The sequence below is a fragment of the Hylobates moloch genome, unplaced genomic scaffold (genome assembly GCF_009828535.3).
Source record: "Hylobates moloch isolate HMO894 unplaced genomic scaffold, HMol_V3 SCAFFOLD_19, whole genome shotgun sequence".
NCBI lineage: Eukaryota > Metazoa > Chordata > Mammalia > Primates > Hylobatidae > Hylobates > Hylobates moloch.
In genome coordinates, this window is record NW_026652294.1 from 29,483,652 (window position 1) to 29,503,832 (window position 20,181).

Here is a 20,181-nt window from a genome sequence, read left to right on the forward strand (position 1 = left end):
CCCCCCTCCCTCCGCCCGCTCCCCTCCCCCTTGCCCAAAAAGACACAAATCGCCTCCCGGAGTGGCGCCTCCAGTCGCGGCGGAGCGCGGCGTTGGCGGCGGATGGAGGGCGCGAGCGGGCGGCCGCGGAGGCTGCACCCGGCGGGGCGCTGATGCGGCGCCTGGACCTTCGCTGCGCGACTTCGGGGGCGTCGGCCGAGTTGGGACTCCGCGATGCAGCTCCTGAAGGCGCTCTGGGCACTGGCAGGGGCCGCGCTCTGCTGCTTCCTCGTCCTAGTGATCCACGCGCAGTTCCTCAAAGAAGGTAATTGTCCCCGGGCGCGCGGACCGGTCCTCCGCGCTCTGCCCGGCTCGCGGCGGCCCCGGCGCCCGACCCGGCTTCCAGCACGTTCCGGCTGCCGCCGCGCTCGGCTGAGGCTCGTGGAGAGCCACTGCGGGCCCGGAGCGGCCGGCGGCGCGACCCTACCAGGAGCCCGGTCCCCCAGGGATCTCGCCGCCCCGCGCCCATCGGGGCTCACCGGCAGGGCGCGGGGTCGGGGCGCGCTGCGTCCTCGGTTCTTCTCGCGCTGCCCCGGATCCCCAGCCCAAGCCGAGGCTGCCGTTCCCATCCCCTGCCCCACACGGCTCGGTGGCAGCGGCGTCCGCCCGCACGCAGCGGGCCCTCGGTAGATGGCACCAGCGCTCCACGTTGGCCGGCGGGGCTGGGGCGGGAGCGGAGCTGGGACCCGCCAGGGTGGGCGCCGGGCTGGGACCCGCGGACGTCGGGAAACCGGCCTGCACACCTGTTCCCCAGGGCCCAAGCCACCTTCCAGGGACCCATAGGTTCGGGAAGCAGGGGCTTGGTCACCCGGATGCGCAGGCCGCCGCGCCAAGTTCTGCCCCTGCTCTCTTGGTCTCTGCTAGACTGCATGGTAGTCTGGGACTGTTGAGGTGCCCAGGATAACGGTTGGACCCTCGTGGCTGGAGAGGCCCTTTGGACTGGGAAGCATCTTACTGGGGGTTGGGGGCAGGGCCACACCTCCCCTGATGGGCGGTCGGTCGGCTCCAGGCACCCCAGACGCACTCCTGGAAACTTCCTGGTTTCAGGGCCAGGCGCCCTTTGCAGGGCTCCTGGTGCACCCCGGGATCAGCCTGGCCTGTCATATCAGACTGGGGGCAACTGAGGCATTGGCCTCCCCCGGCGCACCCCTGCTCATGGTTACTAATGCTCTGGCACACAGGCTGGGCCAGCTCCGCCTGGTGCTCCCCTTGGTCCGCTGGGAAGGCTGAGCACCGGAGGGCGCCTGTGTGGCTGGTAAAGTGCTGGGTTCTCATTAGTTCTGGGTTCCTGCAAAGGAAGGGCTTGCAACATTCAGCTGCTTTCCTGACTAATTAATGAGCCGCTGGAGGCTTGGGGAAGCAGGTAGGTGCAGGAGCCTGGCCCCAGACCCTGTGACCTCCACGGGCCTGGTGTCCACTTCCCTCCCTTGCTTTTGGATGTGGGCACCTAGTACAGAGGAGGGCCAGGTCTGAAGGGAGAGTAGGCTACCCCAGGACTCTGCTGCAGGTTTGGCCTGCCAGCCCGGGCTTGCGGGGACCCTTCCCTAGGTGGGAGGCTCAACTTCTTCCTGCTGCCTTGCTGACCCACTTCAGGAGTGGGTGGTTCTGCCATAGGGCAGTGGCCCTTGGGGCTGGGGAGGCCATCCTTCCTGCTGAGGAGTCATTGGGTCCAGGCAAGCCCGTGAGGGCTGTCCTCTGCTGCTGTCCCCTGCCAGGACTTTGGGAGCCACCCCTGGTGCATTCCAGGTACCTGGCGAAGGGGTCCCTGCTCTGCTGGGCCTGTTTGTGTTCGTGCTGCAAGTTCTCTGCCTGTCTGGCTAATCTCGAAGTCTCTGGGGGATTGGCTTGCGGAAAGGGCGTGTATGTGAAAATTTCAGTGTTTCTGTGAGGTCCAAGTGCCCAGCTGCGTCCTGATGCTCTGTGACGAAGTGAAGTTCCACTGACTTTTAAGCTGTGAGTTAGTAACGGAGGAAGCTCTTGGCCATGTGGCCGGCCTGTGACAAGGGCTTCCTTTCTGCCTCACCCTGCAGTGCTGACCCAGCGCAGGTGCCTCCGGGGGCTCTGCTGTCCCCCTGAGGCTCCAGGTCTAAAGGACTCTGTTTTTTGGCCAAGAAGAAAGAGTTTCTGTCTCTCAGATGGGAAGGTCTAGGTGTGGAGCAGGCCCAAGATTAAATACCGGTTGTGTTCGCTTAGTGCAGTACTTTTTGTGGATTTAGCCCTTCGCAGAGATCTCCATGTTTACCTTGAAGCAGACACACGTGTGTCAGTGTTGTGGAAGACAGCGAAGTCATAGGAAGGTGGGATGAGGGTGGGGTCAGCTGTACGCTGAGGGCACAGGTACCTTTGGAAGAGCGATTGCAGGTCCCAGTGTTTGTGCAGCCCTCCAGGACTCCTGAAGTCCTGTCTCCCTGTCTCGAAGCGGTGGCCCTCACCACCCTGGGTTGAGCCCTGCTGCCTGTCTGTCTGGAAGGTCAGGACTTGGGCAGCCTCCCTGTCCTTGCTGAGATGCCCTTTTGGCCCCTTGGCATCAGGAGCCCCAGGGGAGGCCTGGGGGACCAGCAGTGAGAGGTGCAGGGAGGGGGGTGGCCGACTCTGGTTCCTGGCTGATGGGCTCGGCCTGGGGCCACTCTCCTCCCAGCAGCCGCTGTCCAGCAGGAGGGAGGGAGCGAGGCAGGCGGGTGGACAATTGTGACTTGTTGTCTGGGCCCGAGTGGGAAAGAGCTGTTTAAATAGCCATTTCCATGAATCTGTTTTTTTCAGGGGTGAAGAATGGGGGACCCAGGGAGCCGTTTTTCCACACTTCTCCTTTTGTGTGGAGATAGAGGCCACCCCGTGGCTAATCCGTCCCCCTCTGGCCACTCTGTCTTCCAGTGTTTGTGGAGATGAATAGGTCTGTGAACCGAGAGAGAGGCAAATTGTGGTCTGTAATTGCAGCCTCGGTACGTCCGAGCTTTGTGAGAACAGGTCCTGCCCACCGCACCAGGCCTGGCTGGGCAGCCACAGGCCCGGGAAGAAAGCAGGGCCGCAGTGTGGGGTCCGGCACTGGGGCCTGGGCAGCTGCTCTTCTTGCCCTGTCATCCTTAGGACACGCTGACCCTCCTCTGGGAGGGGAGAGCCGTCCTTTCTTCTGAACTGCCTGGCGTGTGCACGTGCTGTGTCTGCATGGGGTGTAGTTAAAGTGGGGGACGAGGGCGGGAATCCCAGGACCCTGATGGAAGAGCCGGCTGCTTCCTTGGGGTGCAGACGACGTGTGTCACGGAGACGCGAGAGGGAAGCCAGCGCTTTATCTCCATCGTCATGTTTGGTCTCCAGATACGGAGTTAAGGAAACAGCGAGAAGTATAAAAATATTTTCCACCTCCCTCTTCCAAAGACTTTACAATATTTTTCTGGAAGTCTTGAGTCACTTGGACTCCAGCACTCCAGCACAGATTAGCAGGCTTTGGTGTGGATGCTTAATGTAAACAGAAGGATAGGAAAATACTTCAGAGAGGAAGGAGCGCGGCGAGCCTGGGCCACCCGGGGCAGGCCACAGCGGCAGAGAGGTTTCTGGGCTTTGGCACCCAAAGGGACATGAGAAAGCCGGGAAATCATTCGACCCGATCCTTTCTGAATGGGAGGGAGAACCCAGTGCCTCTTTCCTTTAAATGTGGGTTTGAGGTTCAACTCTATCTTGGTAAATCCTTTTGGTGGCAGGGGAGTGCATTCGATGGCTTGAACGTGCTGTGCAAAAGCCTCTTTTGCAGGTTAATATTGAGAACTTTGCATCCAGCGGCCCCGGCACGGTGTAACCGAGGCTCGATTCCAGAAGCGCTTTCGGAACCGCTGTGGCGTGCCTGTCTTCGAGCAGCTGCTCGGAGGGCAGACTGTTGATGGGGTCAAGGGGATTCAACTTCCATTGATTTAGTTAGCTGGCTCTTTCGGAAATGAGGCGTCCTCCTGCAAACCCGTGTAGCCCGTAACAAGGGGCATGCTCAACTCCGTGAAGGCAACTGACAGTGTGTGAATTATTGTGGCTCCGCGCAGTCATCATTAATTCATGCCGTCTTTACAAGATTAGCAGCCAATGCAGAGTGTTCGTCTATCTGTTAGATGGATCAGTTTATTTTTTAAGAAATGGATAGAGAACTTCTTAGGAGACACAGCACAGTTCCCGGCCCTAAGACTCCATCAAAAATGTTTGCTGAATGCGTACAGCCATTCTGTCCCAGAGGCATAGAGCCAGGGCTGTGGGTGGTCCATGATGGGTTGGGTGAGGGCCTGGTAGACGCCCTTGAGGTTTCCCACAGCAGCAAGACTGTTCTTGGTGAGGGCCCGAGGCTGCACCAGGCTCCGTTCTGAGTGTCTAACGGTGGAGGAGGAACTCACTGCACGCGGTATGTGTGGAAGGAGGAGGGAGTTCGGCTGCTCTGTGCTCTTAATGCTACGGCCAGCTGTGCCTGCACCCCTGCACCCAGTCTTGGCATGGGGCTGCCCCAGCCGCCAGGCTCCGAGCTTGGAGCTGGCTGCTCATTTCTCCCTGAGTCTCAGACTGTGTGCGGAGGGGTGCTGGGCTTTGTCCAGGGGCCTCAGGAGCTTCCCTAGCCCACTTCCTGGGTGCATTGTTTTTATGGCCCTGATGAGGTGTGCAGGCAGACAGGGCGCAGGGGCATTGCAGTGCCAGCCCCACCTGGCAGGTGTCCCTCAGCCTGCCTCTCCCTGACCCTCCAGCAGATGCTGTTTGCAAGGCCAGGTAGGTGTGAATGGCTGCTGGGAGGGGTGGAAATGAAAAGGCGTTAAAAATAACCAACTATTTTATCATCATTTACTATCATTTCTTGTGTGACACAGAATCTAAATAAAACCCACACTCACCGTAATGGGATTCTCATCTGCTGTGTCTCTGACAACTGTAAAAGTTAGAATATAAAAGGACTGGAAATGGAGGTGACTTCCAGACACAAGTTGGCTCATCGCAGCCTTGCTGGGCACAGGAGTCCCAGCCTCCCAGGCCTCCCAGCAAGGGCCGAGCCAGTCCCTGCCGAGGGCCAGGCTGGCAGTGGACGGGGCCAGCTGGGGGTTGCTCCCGCTGCACACTCGGGAGGATTGGACTGCGGCTGATCTTGCTGCCGGCATCTGTGGAAACTCCGGTCTCCCGTGTTGCTGCCGTGCTGAGCACGATGCGAGAAAGCCGTGCGGAGAATGGTTTTATTCCCCACTTGGTGGTCTGGAGGTGGGTGGTTTTTGCCCGTCTCTGGGCGCGCAGAGCTGTAGGAGAGGGGCCACTGGCGAGGCCATGTCCGTGCCGTTAGAGTGCTGGCTGCAGACACAGCCCAAGAGCCCCTGGGCCTGGAGAAGGTGAGGTTGGGGGGCAACCTTCTTGGAAGGGTTCACTGCTGACATTTTCATGTGTGTGTGCATATGTGTGTGTGTGTACACGTGCCTGCTTATGCGTAACTAAATGCTCATAGGTGTTCATATCATCGTGTGTGATCTTCTTAAACATAAACTACAGGATCATGCATTATAAACCTCATTTAAAATACAGCCCCTTCGTTAGGGAGCACTGCCTGCAGGCGGTGGAGTTCCTGTGTTCCTGGCGAGGGGAGGGAGGCAGGCCTCACCTTATTTACACAGAAACACAGAGATCTGTGGCTGCACTGCGATCTGAGCAGACAGAAAACACGGAGCAAAGCACGCAGCTGTGGGTCTGCGTGGAGCATGTGACTGTTGGCTCACACATGCACCCAGTGAGTGGACAGGGCTCCTCTGAGACCAACCACAGGACCCGGTAGCCTTTGTATTGTGGGAGCCCTGACCTGCCTGTCGGGGTAGGCGGACCTTTCCTTCTTCTCCTCTTACCTGGGCTCTGTGTGTGAGCCCCCCTCTCCCAGAGACACGCACTGCGGTGCCCCCCAACAGAGACACACCACACACTACACCCTGCACACACACCACACAAAATACACAACGCATACCACACACCCCACACGCAATACATCTCCCACACCACACACACACATACACACAAAATACACCGCACAGATATCCCACACACACTCATACACACAAAATACACCGCACAGATATCCCACACACACCACACAGAAAATACATCACACACATTCACACGTACACACACACACCACATGCGGAATACACCACACACACTAGAAACCACACACACACCACTCACAAAAAACATCACACACACAGCATACATGACACACAGCACACACCACACACACACAAAATACACCACACACCACACACAAAATACACCACACACACTAGACATCACACACACTATGCATTATGCACACACACCACATGCCACACACCACAAACATACCACATACACAACATACACAAACGCACACACAGAATATACCACACACACATAACATACACCACATACGCATACCAAATACGCATACCACACACACATCACACATACCCTGTGAAGGCCACGCACAAAGTACAGAAACACATCCCCACAAACACATGCCAAGACACACACACACACACACACACAAACATACACCACATACATGTTATACACACACAGCCAAACATCATAAACACACGTTACACTTGTCACACCTCACACACACGATACCCCAAACACCGCACAGTCTGCAGCTCACCCCATGGGCCCAGCCTGGCATTCTGGAGGAGGGGAGAGGAGGGTGGACCCCAGCTTCGGCCTCTGCCCCTGCAGCCTTGTCCCCATCCTCACCTGGACCCTGACCCTGGCCCTCGCCGCTGGGCCTCTGCAGAGGCTTCCTGAGGAGGAAGGCACTGCCCTGACCTTCACAGCGGGGGCAAGTGTGGCCCAGTGAGGTCAAGGGAGGGTGCAGACCCCAGAGGATAGCAGGACAGGTGCAGCTGCGTGGCTCACTCTTCTCTCTATGACCCCAGGCAGGGGTGGCGTGTGTGTGGCCTGGGCATTGCACATGCACCTCCTGCTGCAGGCTGCAGCGCCAGTCTTGCAGGTCTTGTGCTCGTTCCAAGGGTCACACCCACGTATGCAAATAACCTTTGGGACGAGGAAGCCCCACCTGCAGCACGATACCAGGCTAGTGGCTGGGCTTCTGGGACCCTCGGTCTCCTCTTTGCAGGAAAGGAACGACAAAAGGAGTGGAAGCCCGAGGTCATCCACGGGGGTCCCCTGACAGATGGCCCCAGCAATGACCTTGTGCAAAACCCAGGAGCCGCCCCTGCCAAGTGCTGGGCGTGTCTGTGGAGCAGATGAGGCCACAGGCACTGGCCACAGGACCATGCTGTCTGGAGAGGGATTCGCACACATTTGCAGGGGTGCGGGGCTGGTGTTCTCAGGATTTTGCCTGGCTTCTCTGGATCCGGAGGTCCTGGGAAGGTGGCTTGGACCCTGGTGGGCGGAGTCTTTGAAGTGCAGTCTGGAATCTTCCATAGACAGCTGGGCGACCTGGACAGTGCCCACTGTGGTCTCTAGAGAGTTCCTCGAGGATGCGGCCCCTTTGTCCAGACACTGTTGCAGGAGGCGGGGAGGGAGGCCTGCCCCGTGTCCCCTGGATGGCAGGGTGGGCTCCCACCATGTGTCTGGCTGGGCTGTAGTGTGCGGGGCAGCCAAAATGCAGCCTCCAGATAATCAAGGCCTACCCCACGTGGGGACTCTGGCGAGAACCAGGCCTCCACTGACCCCCTGTCCAGGGTGCAGGAGCCAGGCCCATGCTGTCAGCTGTGTATGTTTGTCTGTGATTTCCCTGTGGCTTCACGGCGCATGCAGGTCTCTCTTCATGCTTTGGGTGTGGATGCCGTCGTCAGCTGAGAGTGTTCTGTGGGTGGGTGGCTCTCCTTCCTCCTGAATCTGGGGTGACCTTCTGTGTGGAGGCCCCTGATGGTTTGCCATGCATCCCGGGGCTCTGGGATGCCGTGGGCACGAGTTCTGGAGGGGTCTGCACACCTAGGTTCATCTCACGGGCCTCATAGTGGGCAGAGGGTCCTGGACTGCAGGGCCTTGCCCTTCCTTGCAGCTTCTGTGCTTTGGTGGTAAAGGAAGGGCTGTGTCCTCAGCCACACTGGGAGCTGCTGCCCTTGCGTGGAACAGGTGCAGCTGTTTGTGGGCAGGCCAGACGTGGGCTGCAGGCGGGTCGGGTGTGGGCTGCGGGTGGGTCAGGGGTGGGCTGCGGGCGGGTCAGGGGTGGGCTGCGGGCGGGTCAGGGGTGGGCTGTAGGCAGGCATTTAAGGAAGTCATGGCTCCAGGCACCAAGGAGGCAGTGGCTGCTGGCCCTGTCCTTTGCTGCGTTTCTATGGACTCCTAGCCCAGGGGATGGAGCCCTGGAGGGTCCCAGGGTAGCCGGTGTCACCTAAAATGGCCCAGGGGCACCTGGTCCTCTGGCTGATGGGGCCGCCTTGTGGGGTGGGCCAGGCCCTGGCCCTCTGGCTCTCAGGGCAGGTTGCGGGTTCCCTAACTCCCCTGCCCTCACACACACCCTTCCAGCCACCGGCATCAGCATGCTCTAAGCACAGCCTTCTGCCTTTGCCTTTTCTTCTCCTTTTGCATTTTAAAATTCAAATCAGCGCTTCGCAAGGCCTGGAGCTTGGAGGACCCACGCAGAGGCTGCCTTCTGCCTGCCCTCAGGGGCTGCCGAACCTCACAGAAGCAGCCCTCCCTCCCAGGCTGAACTTTCTGTCTCAGCCCCTGCACTTTCCCAGCCAGGCTGGCTCCTTGTTCCTGCCCGTTTTACTCCAGAAGGGAAGCAGGCAGGCCCGGGTTATCGTTCAGGTGCCAGGAGCCTCCTTGGCCAAGCTCCGTCTGTGTATAATGGGGGCTCCAGTGGGTTGGGGGGTCAGTCCAGGGGAGAACTGGATGTTCACCAGGGGTCAGCATAGGCCTTGAAGTGAGGAGAAGGGTCATCTTGGCAGAGGTGGCGAGGTGGTGAGCCCCTGGGGCTGAGCACAGGGGCCTCTGGTGAGAGGGGCCTGGCCGTGACCGCAGTGACTGCTCTTTGCTGTCACCTCCTTTGCTGCTCAGGCCACCTGCGCAGAGGGTGTGATCCTTGCATGACTTTGCCATTGAGGAAATGAAGGGCGGAAAGTGCAGTCTTGGCGTCTGCCCCAGAACCAGGTGCCCTGTCTTCCGTCCTTGCTCCCTGGATGGGGCCACACTGCCCATCCTGAAAGGCTCTGCTGAGGCACTGGGGGAAGGAAGGCATTGCTCGCAGGGGGAGGGGTCCTGCAGAGGATCTCAGGCAGGGTGGGTGCTACCCTCGAAGTTGACAGTGGGACCCCTCACCCTGTCCCCTGTGTTGGACTCAAAGTGGGTTCCCATGGATTGAGGCTGGTGGCTGCTGGGTGTTGGGGCTGGTTTCTGGGCTGTGGTCTCTTGCTGTGACAACGGGGACCTGCGGGGATGGGGGCACGATTCGGTGCCACCTCCCTGCCTCTGTGGCCTCCCAGCTGGGGCAGGGCAGGGCCTGAGGGTTCTAGAAGGCCCTTGGTTCAGGTGAGCACAGTGCCCTCGGGGATGATCCTGGCAGAAGACTCAGGAATCTGTGGGAAGACCCGTCCCCAACACCATTCCAACTGGACCGCTGGAGCCAACCTGGCCCCCACGGATCTTCCCTGGGTATATTTAGAAGAGGTCATGGAGCCTTTACAATACACACTCTTCAAAGCCAGCCTCTGCCTCGGAGAAGGTAGATTTTATTAGCCAATTACCTTTCTTCTCCTCTGATTACAGAAGCAGCCAAGCAGGCCCTCTGATTCACTTCACTGATAGAAGAACGCAGACCTTGCTTATAAATAACTGTGCCTTGCAGAACCAGAAAATCCATCTTCAGACCCTCCTGTCCCCAGGGAATGCCTGCACAGTGACAACTCCCTGCTCCTGCCCTCTGGTTGCCTTGGGGACAACCTTGATAGACACGCCGGCCTCAGTTTGGCATGCACGTATTGAGTACCTGCTGTATGCCAGACATGGGCTGCTTGCTGGCGGAAGGTGGCCAAGGGGGTGACTGGCTGGGGGTTGGTAGGTCTCATTTAGTGAAAAGGCAGAGTGAGGACTGGAGTCTGTGCACCTGTGAGAAATGTACACCTGTGGGGTCAGTTGGAGGTCCCCAAAGACAAAGCCACCTCGAAACCCAGGGTGCTATCATTTGGAGAAAGGGTCTTTGTAGATGTCATTAAGATCAGGTTCTCAAGATGATGGCGCCTTGGATTAGGATGCACCCAAACTCCAAAGACAAGTCTTTAGAAGGGAAGAGAAGAGAAGCAAACAGACAGGAGAGGGGGCCTCGTGAAGACAGAGCAGGGGCTGGAGTGATGTGGCCACATGCTAAGGAGCACCTGCAGCCACCAGGAGCTGGAAGAGGCAGGAAGGATCCTCCCTGGAGCTTTTAGAGGAAGTGCAGCCTCGAGACACCTTGATTTCCAACGTCTGCCCTCTGGAACTGTGAGAGTAGAAACTCCTGTTTTTAAGCCACGAGTTTGTGGTGATTTGTCACAGCAGCCAAAGGAACTGGTTATAGCAGGCCAAGCCTAAGATCTTGTCACAGGGGATTGCAGCTGACGTGTGTGTGTGTGTGTGTGTGTGTGTGTGTGCGCGCGCGCGCGCGCGCGCATGCGTGCTTGGGGGTCTCCGGTCAGCGTGGCTGGCGGATGGGGCCTGGGTCTGATTCGGGTCCACCTTGTCTCAAGGAGGACCTGGAGGGGACAGATGCTCCGTCAGCATGAAGGGGGAGATCCGAATTCCCATCCCGGAGGTGGAATGCCACGGAGGCGAGGGCCCTTGAGTTGGGGGTTAAGGAAGAAGCTGGTTTTCCCGAGGAGATCGGGGTTGGGGTGGCCAGCCCAGAAATTCTTAACGCTCCTCCTCCCATAAATCCAGCATTTCCCAGAGCAAGGGCACGCACCGCTGTTGGCCTGCAAGATGGTTTTATGCGGATGCGGATGGGCATTTGTTATTTTAATAGCTGTGTATCTGCTTTTATGGCTACCTTCTATTTATGGCAAAGGCGCTGGCTTTCCATTCACAGGCTCATGGAAGGTTTCTTTTTAGCAGTGAGGTGATACATGGGTATGGTGCAACCCTGGCGGATTCACAGGTGGCCCAAGCTCGGGAGACACTGTTGTGGCTTCTCAAGCATCTCCTAAATACCCAGTGTAGAGAAGGGGCTGAGCCTGGGCCGAGCTGACCACAAGGGGCTGCCATACACGGACCCAGGACTGTGACTCTGAGAGCCCACTGGCTGGTGTACCTTTGAAAGTGACATTTTCATTTTTTTTTTTAATCCAAAAGAAAATTGTGAAAAAGATCAATGTTTGTGCCCAGTCTCCTCCAAACCATTTCCTATTCCAATTGGAATCAGTTGTGACCAGCTTCACAGTTACCTGGTATGTTATTAAAAATGTGTCTGGTGTTTAGTCTTTTTATTCATGATTTGTTCTTTTTTTTTTTTTTTTTTTTTCTCGGCTCACTGCAACCTCCACCTCCCAGGTTCAAGCGATTCTCCTGCCTCAGCCTCCTGAGTTGCTGGGATTACAGGCACCCATCACCACTCCCAGCTAATTTTTGTATTTTTAGTAGAGATGGGGTTTCGCCACGTTGGCCGGGTTGGTCTTGAACTCCTGACCTCAGGTGATCTGCCCGCCTCAGCCTCCCAAAGTCATGATTTGTTCTTAATGCACTAATTTATCTTAGTTGAAACACACATTTCTCTTTTCTCTGAAGTCGGTGGCTTGGCCCTGAGAGCAACCTGAAGAGTTCTGTGTATTGAGCTGGTTTCTTCTTGTCTCTGGGACGGGCTGTGAGCCAGGAAGAGGAGAAGGTTCCCGGTTCCTTAGTGAATCTTCTGGAAGGGATCGTGGTTGCCCTTGGGTGGAAACTGCCCTCAGAGCCACAGGCAGGAGTGGGTGTTGCCGTCACAAGCCACCCCTCTGGGTCCTGCTCGCTCTCCTCCCACCCCCGTGCGTCTGACCCCCAGGGCTTGCGATGCCTCAGTCACCCCCAGCCATGGCCTTGCCCTGGATGGAAAGCACAGACAGAGGCAGCTGGGAGTTTCTGGGAGTTTCTGAAGCCTCGCGTTGGACAGAGTCATCTTGCTGGTGCAGGGAGTGGGCACTGACTGGGTGGGGGGGGGGCCTGAGGGCTCCAGGCAACAGGAGAGAGCCTGCTCCAGGGCAGCGGGGTCACAGGGTGAGGGGCTGACCCAGAGCAGCTGGAAGGTGAATGCCGGAGCCTGGGCCTGACCCTGAGCTGTCCTGAGGGAGGGGCCAGGGCCAGCTGAGCCCTGAACTGATGTGGGCAGCACGTTCCCCAGTCAGGAGATGGTGGCGTGACAGAAGGAGGAGGCACTGGGCTCGGGGAAGCCCGAGTAGCTAGGGTCCATTCCCTCCCAACCTCCCCCACGGAGTCTCACTCTCAGGACAGCCAGCATCCCGGGCCCCTGGGCCAGGCGTCTCTCTCCCCAGCAGGTGCCTGGGATGCAGTGCCCCAGCCTCACGGCCCTGAGCGCCCATCAGCCACTGAAGTGTGGTGTCTGGGGGTGATGCCCACGGCCCCGGGGCACCTCCCCTCCTTAGCAGGCCTCTGCCTGGATGGCAGGAGGCGGGGGGTCCCTGGCAGGTCCCGAGGCTGGTGGGGCCAGCCTTGGTTGGGCCCCACCCTCAGGCCTGGGCCTGAGCCACTTGTGGAGTTGCTGTTGTGGTCAGTGACCCAACCATGGTGCTGACCCCTGTGCCTGTGCTGTGCCCAGGGCACTGTGCCAGCCTCCTTTCTGTGGGCTGCTGGTCTGTCCCCAACACTGTACGGTGGCCCTGGACTGAGGCTGGCAGAGCCTGCAGCCTCCCAGGGTTGAGCTTGGCTGTCCCCTTGCTGGTGTGTGACCTGGTGGCTGTGTTCCCCATGCCGTGTCTCCTGCCCTGCACGCGGGATAATCATAAGAGGACCTCGGAGGCTGTGGGGCAGGTGAAGTGGGAGGCACTACAGACAGGGGCTTGGGACATTGCACACAGCTTTCTGCTGTGCTTGCCTCATGCCCAGCCCCGGGTCCAGGTCTCTTCCCCCTCCTGCTGTCTCAGCCTCTGATTTGGGCTGAAGAACCACGAAATGGGTGCTGCGGGCACTGTTGTTTCTCTTTTCATCTCTGGGGCGGACTCCTCTGCGCTCTGCCTGTCTGGCTGGTGTCTGCTGCCTCCCTCCCTCCCTCGCTCCCTCCTCTCAGTGACTAACTCGGTCCTGGGAAGGTTGGTTCTCGCCTGCCCTCCTGTTCAGAGGCCTGAGCCAGTCTGGAGCAAGGAAGCCCTGTGCTCCTGAGAAACGAGCAGAGACACAGTTTTCCGGGGCATCCACAGGAGGCGCAGGCGCGGGGAGCGTTCCTGGAGCTTCCCTGGAATCCCTCCTGTGTGTTCCGTGGTGGTCCCAGGGGTCTCGCAGAAAGACGCCTACCTGGGGACAGAGGGCTTGGCTGGCTGGATCAGGGTCTTTGTGGTGGACCTGGCTGTGGGGTTTGGTCCTGGGTCTTGGACCGGGGCCTCTTCAGAGCTAGCTGAACGAGGGGGGTCCGCGGGAGGGAGGCGTCCCTGCAGCCATTGGAACTGAGATGTCCTCCAGGAATCCCGACAGGAGCCGCAGCAGACACAGGATGGTAGGTGCCCAAAGTCACGTCCACGAACAGTGTCACCTGGGAGACGCCATCACCCTTTCCTGGATTGACATCCTGAGCCCGAGGCCAGCCCAGGACCCCACCTGTGTCACCAGCAGCCTGGTGTATGAAGCAGAGCATTGGAGCTGGGAGAGGAGGGCTGCAGAGGCTGAGATGCAGCTGGTCGGGCCCAGCCCCTCCATTTTGCAGATGGGGAAATGGAGGCACGGGGCAGGGGAGGGACTGGCCCAAGGCCACATGGGTCTCAAATTAGCGATGGTGACCGATGTGAGGGGACGTGTCTTTTCAGGCAGGGAGATGCTGTGGGCCTGGCACCAGGTAGAGGTTCTGAGCTGGCTGTCTGGGCTGGGGGTGGGGGGCGGTCTCAGGGCAGAGGACTGATGGGGGTGGCTGGGGTCAGGGATTTGGGACTGCTGGGTTGAGGAGGGCTAGTGCCAAGGTGAGAGAAACATCCCCTTGGCCCAGCACCCCAGGTGGCTTTGTTGGTACCAGTTGCTTAAAATTGCACCTTCATTTTGCAGCCCCTGTTGGGTGCCTTCTCACCGTGCCCTCGGGTGCAGTGAACTCTGGGAGCCGTCGCAGCCCAGGGAGTCCCCAAGCAAGGCCAGCTGGGGCCATCCCTTAGCACGGTCTCCCCAGGTCTTCGCTTCCCAATCTGTGAAACGGGACAGTAAGAGCTCCCCCTGAGGCCAAGTCCTGTTGCCCTTGTGCCCCGCTGTGGACCCCAGTGCAACTGTGAGCATCCGAGGTGGTGAAGGGGGACCTCACAGCACACACAGTGCACGGCGCTCCGGCCCAAGGAGACCCCATCAGTGTCAGCGTCGGCCTCATTTTCGTTATTTTTCCTATTATTTTCTCTGTCTTCTGAAGTCCTTATGTAAGGAATTGTGGTTTCCTGGGAGACTCATTGTGATAAATGCCAGAAAACAAAAGCCTTTTGCCAGGGCGCTGAGGCCTATGGATCCTCCCAGGCCCTGGTCATGCTCCTGTGCCCACACAGTGGCCCTGTGTTTGCTCTCTTCCCCTGGGGATGCACAGGGGCGGTGAGAGGGAAGCAGGCGGCTGCTCTTGGCCAGTGGAACTGCCCAGCGTTGGGGTGCAGTGAGACCCAGCGAGGCTCGGGGACTGCCGACTGTCTGGCAGATCTTGGCAGGCTTCGGCTGTCTGACCCACTTGGATGGGTGAGGAGAGAAATGGGGGGACCAGCAGGACGTTCTGGGGTGCACGCATGCAGGGGAAGCTGTTAGTATATTCTGAGCACCTGGTTCACATAGTTTGACAAGCTCTGGGGCACACACATGAGTGTGCACAGGTGGCCTCTGAGGGCTACGCCCACGGGGATTGGAAGATGGGGCTGGGATAGGGAGGGATGGGATAGGGAGTAGGGAGGGCTGGGCCCCTCCCTCTCAGGGACATAGCCTGAAAACAGGGCAGTGCAGGACTCCGATGCCTCACACAGCCCTCAGAGCGGCCCCAGTGTGATGATCCCCATAGGCTCATGCTCCCATCGGCTGCCAGCCATCTCTGCATCCTGCCTTGGAGCAGCTGCACAACCCTCATCTGTGGGTGTCCAGAGCCTTCTGCAGAGGCCAGACTGGCACTCAGTGGTCCCCGCATTTCTGTTGTCTACCAGGAGCACTGTCTATATTTTTAAGATGCGGACAGATAGCAGTGCAGACAGACGGATGGGCGTAAGGACGGGCGCCCTGCCAAGATGCTCCGCTGTCACTCAGCCCGGGAGGCAAGTGCAGCTGGAGCTGAATTTGCCTCCTGAGCACATTTTTTTTTTTTTTTTTTGGTGCTCATAGTAGCCCTTGGGACTGCCCCATGTCCCCAGCACACCTTCAGCTGAGCAGGGTGCTTGTACCCCTGAGGGACTTTGCAGATCAGCTCTCCCTGTCCACACGGGGCACACAGACACAGAGCCCCACCCAGGGTGGTTCTAGAAAGGAGTGCTGCCTTGAGCCTGTGACCGGGTGGTGGTGGTGAGCCTGAGTCTGGCTTTGGAATTAGGCCCCTGAGTGTGGCCCTGCTGCCCTCGTACCCCTGAGTTTGCAGCCTGCATCCCCCAACTGGGGGCTGCCAGTGGCAAAGCAGTTCCCTTCCCACCTGCTCAGGGGACGTGCAGCCATGGGGCCTGGGAGGAGGCACCACCACCACCCGTGATCAGCTCCAACCTCAAACTTCAGGGAGACACTGGTTCCTCAAATGGTTGCCCCTTCCAGGTTCCCCTCTTCCCTGCACCTCAGTGGGGGTGTGGTTGTGCCCCAAGGCCCCAGCACATGTTAGCAGGAGTGGATGCAGCTGACAGAGCAGGGGCTGGCGTTATCCTGTGGAAGAGGCCGGGGAAGTGGCCGTGTGTGTTAGATCCGCAAGTGCTGCCGGTAGCTGTGAGGAGCTCCCTGATCAGAAGAGCCCAGGTCTGCTCTCTGGATTGAAGCCACTGGGGCTCTGTGGAGGCCACCAAGAGACCCTGCATCCATTCCGTGGATAAGCCACGATAAGGGAGATGTCACACATCTCCAGCCATGCTGCCACACGCGGTGCAGCGGGCAGCCTGCCCTTCAGGCTGCAGGGGACGGGGTGCCTCTGGGGACCGGCTCCCAGCAGCCCTGGAGGTCCCCTTGTACTGTTTAATTCGTGTATGCACAGGGCCAAGCTCACATCAACGTGCTGTAATCCTTTAAGAACTGAGGTTGTCTCCAACTACAGCTGAGTTACAAGCTGCATAAATTAAAACTTCTCATACATGGTATCTTGTAGCCTTATTAAGTGGCAAGATTATGCAAAATAATCTCTAAGTATGATAATACACCTTTTGCCATGGTTTATAACAGGACTTTTGTTATCTCTCATTCTGCTCTAATTAAGCTCCATTCCGGAGGAATTAGTGGTATTACTGTTTAAATCTTAACTTTTGTGTTAAGGAAGCATGTTCCAAAGCTTTTGAAATGCATCTCGAAAGCAGTGCCTGAATTAACAGGTTTAACCAGGAGCGAACGTGGGAATTTCAAAGCTCAGCTAATCTGTAGAAATTATGGTAGCTATGCCAGATTTATTTTTCATTTAATTAAAACAAAAAGTTGTTTTGCTGAAAGTTATCCAGATAAAGTTGTTTCAGTGTAGGCAAGAAGCAGTGTTGAAGAGACGCGGCCTTCTGGGGCCCAGAACTGAGTGTTGGTTTCTGTTGACCACGCTGTGCCTCCATGGCCCGTGTATCTGGGTCTGGGCTCTGGGCCCTGCGCTCTGGGATGGCGTGAGGGCTAAGGGACACCAGCCCCCTCCTGGTGTGGTCCTCACTGATTAATGCTCCTCAGCGCAGCACATTGTCAACATTGTGTCGGGCGAGGTTGAGAGTATGGTTTTATTACTGTTTTTGAAAATCACAGGCTTTATGTTTTAGGGCAGTTGTAGGCTGTAGAAAAATCGAGCAGATGGTGGTTTCCATCTAGCCTCTCTCCTGCCCCTCCCGTCCCCACAGGGTCCTGTGATAACAGCTGGCATGAGGAGGCGCGTGAGTGACAAGTGAGGCGCGACATTGACACACTGTTATTAACCGAGGCCCATGGTTCACCCCAGGGCTCACTCTTGGCGTGGAGCATTCTGTGGGTTTTGACCCACGTATCGTGACGTGCGTCCACCGAGATCTTAGCATACAGAGGGGCGCCACTGCCCTAGGAGTCCTCTGTGCTGGATGCCATCATTTTCATTTTATTTTGTTTTGTTTTTGAGACAGGGTCTCCTTTTGTCACCCAAGCTGGAGTGCAGTGGTGCAACCTCAGCTCACTGCAGCCTTCACCTCCCAGCTCCAGTGATCCTCTCGCTCAAGCCTCCCGAGTAGCTGGGATCACAGGTGTGCACCCCCACGCTTGACTAGTTTTTGTATTTTTGTAGAGATGAAGGTCTCATCGTGGTGCCCCAGCTGGTCTCGAACTCCTAGGCTCTGGCGATCCTCCCGTCTTGGCCTCCCCAAATGCTGGGATTCCAGGTGTGAGTCACCACACCCAGCCAATTTTTAAAAGAACACCAAAAAGTAGCATTCATGTAAATTTCTTTACCTTGTGAACCACCATTGATGGTCCCAGAGGGGAGATGGTCAGGGCCTTTCCTGAGCATGTCCCTAGAGTGTCCCCAGGAACACCTGCCACCCCCTTCACCACTCCACCATGGCCCCCATCACCTGGGCCTCAGTTTCCCTGCTGTTCCCCTCTCCTCTGGCTGGTTCACATGCAGAGTGTCCCCAGGAACACCTTCTGCCCCCTTCAGCACTCCGTCATGGTCCCCATCACCTGGGCCTCAGTTTCCCTGCCATTCCCCTCTAGCTGGACTCACACTTCTGACACCAGATGTGTCAGTTTTTCACCCCAACCAGTTCTCCAACTTTCCAGACACCAGCTGAATATCTGGCCATTTAATTAAGTTGTCCTCCAATTTAATTCAGTCCTCAGACTACTCCCCAGAGTTAGCTGAGACCCCACCGAGGAAGGGCTCAGTCCCTCAAGACTGCTCCCCTTTCAGACACCAAGTCCAAGTGCCAGGTGGTCACCTGTGTTTCCGACTGACTGAATATAAGTCGGGATGTCCACCACCCCTCCTGGCATTCCATCATTTGCGAGAATGGCCCACAATCCTCGGGAAGCCCTTGGCTTACCATTCCCTGCTTGTTGTAAATGGTATGACGGGCTGTGCCAGCTGGCAGAGGTGCATAGGGCCAGGGGAGGGGTGTGGTTGCTGAGCCCCCATGTCCTCTCTGAGCGAGCCATCCTCCAAGCACCCTCCTGTGTTCACTGAGCTGAAAGCTTGCTACCTTTCCCCCAAATCTTTTAGGAGTTTGATGTTTCCTCTGGTACGTATGATTGATTAAATCCTTGGGTATTGGTGATTAACTCAATCTCCGGCCCCTTTCTGGAGCTGGGGATGATAAGGCAGAAAGTCCCAACCCACTCAATCTGCCTTGGTCTTCCTGGCCACCAGCCCCCATCCTGAAACCTCTTAGGGCCCTGGCCTTCGGTCCGCTCCTTAACATGCAAAATACGCTCTCTGCTCCGGAGATGCTGAGGGCTTGAGGAGCTGGGACAGAGACTGAACGTGTTCGTTACTGCATCGCATCGCTTGGCCCATCGGGTGCCATTAGCAGGTTGGGCGTCACAGGCCCACGGGCGCTGGTTGTGGGCAGGTGGGCTTGAGGCTCCTCAGCAACCCCTGATCAGACTCAGCGTGGCACACAGAGCGTGTGACTGCAGGGTAGAACCCAACATCCTTCACAAGCCAGGGAGTGGACAGGGCCTGACGTGGCAGCCCTTGACCCTGTGCATGCCAGGAGCGGGATGCGTCTGCAGGGGCCACCTCCACTTCACAGGCCCTGCCTCCTGGAGGGTTTGGGAGCTGCCATGGCCGGCCAGCCACATAGAGACGTGTTGGCTGCCCCTCGTTCTGCTGGAGCAGGTTTGCTCAACCCCAGCGCTGCCGACGTTTGGGGCAGATCATTCTTGCATGTGGGGGCGCCCTGTGCTATGTGGGGGGTTGAGCAGCATCCTGGGCCTCTACCTCCAGTTGAGATGGCCACAGATGCCCCCAGGCTGGGCACCTATGCTTGAGGGGAGCTGTCATGGCCTAGAACACAGGCTGGGGGCCGCTGGTCCAGCAGGAGGCTTCCTGCTTCAATTCCCTCTTGGCCTGTGGTGAGTGTTTGCAGCTCTCCCCCATCTGTCTCCTGACTTTCCCTGGGCTGGGCTGGTCTTGCTTTGTCACCCTATTTCTGCCAGACCTTGAGATTCCAGTCAAAATAAAACAGCAGTGGACAGAGGGACTGAGTGTGGCCCCCCGAGGCCCTGGGACATCTTTTACCATTGCGCTGTTACAGCTGGCATCTCCCCTGTGTCAGTTACTCCTATGCAACATCCCCAGATAACAGTGCAGGGGGCAGATAAGTGAGGATGTGGTGAACGGAAATGGGGGAGTGGACTAGGAGGGTGCCCGGGGAGGATGGCGCCCAGCCCTGCCAAGATGGCGCCTACCACGGGCGGTAACGAGGTCTGCGTGCGGGATGCAGGGACACAGGAGGCCAGGGTGGGATCGTGTCTCCTACTTGCGCAGGTCCAGCGGGGATCAGAGTGGAGGCCTCGCGTCAGCTCTGGGAGATGAAGGGGCCAGAGGCAGCCCCTGTAGCCACATAGGCCTCGTCATGGTTAGGCCTTTCCACTCTGTGTTCCAAACTGTGCAGTGTATATGTGTAGGCATAGATGTGTGCACGTGCACATGCTTAGGATTTTGCGTGTGTCTGTATGTGTGACTTCGTGTGTGTGCATCTTCATTGGTGACACGCGTGTGCAATAGTTCTTCCATTTCATTTTCTCTGATTTGGGTTACATTCACCCAACTATGATGAAAATATTAAATGGAAAATTCCAGAAATAAGCAATTCATGAGTTTTAAGTTGCATGCCCTTCTGAGTAGGGTGGTGGTGTCTCCCATGGTCCCGCTTTGTCCCACTCGGGGCATGAATCGTCCCTTTGTCC

The 20,181-nt window shown here is 57.7% G+C and overlaps 1 protein-coding gene across 2 annotated transcripts in view; it reads left to right on the forward strand.

Annotated features, from left to right (window-relative positions):
* TAFA5 (TAFA chemokine like family member 5) overlaps positions 1-20,181 on the forward strand; it is a 247,320-nt gene that overhangs the window by 85,532 nt on the left and 141,607 nt on the right. The window contains exon 1 of one of the 2 annotated variants that reach the window (XM_032139584.1): positions 7-304. The exons of the other annotated variant lie outside the window; for it this stretch is intronic. Within the exon in view, the coding sequence (XP_031995475.1) occupies positions 214-304 (91 nt within the window). The 5' untranslated portion in view covers positions 7-213. Of the gene's footprint in view, positions 1-6; positions 305-20,181 lie in introns of those variants that run through there. 2 annotated transcript variants of the gene reach the window in all.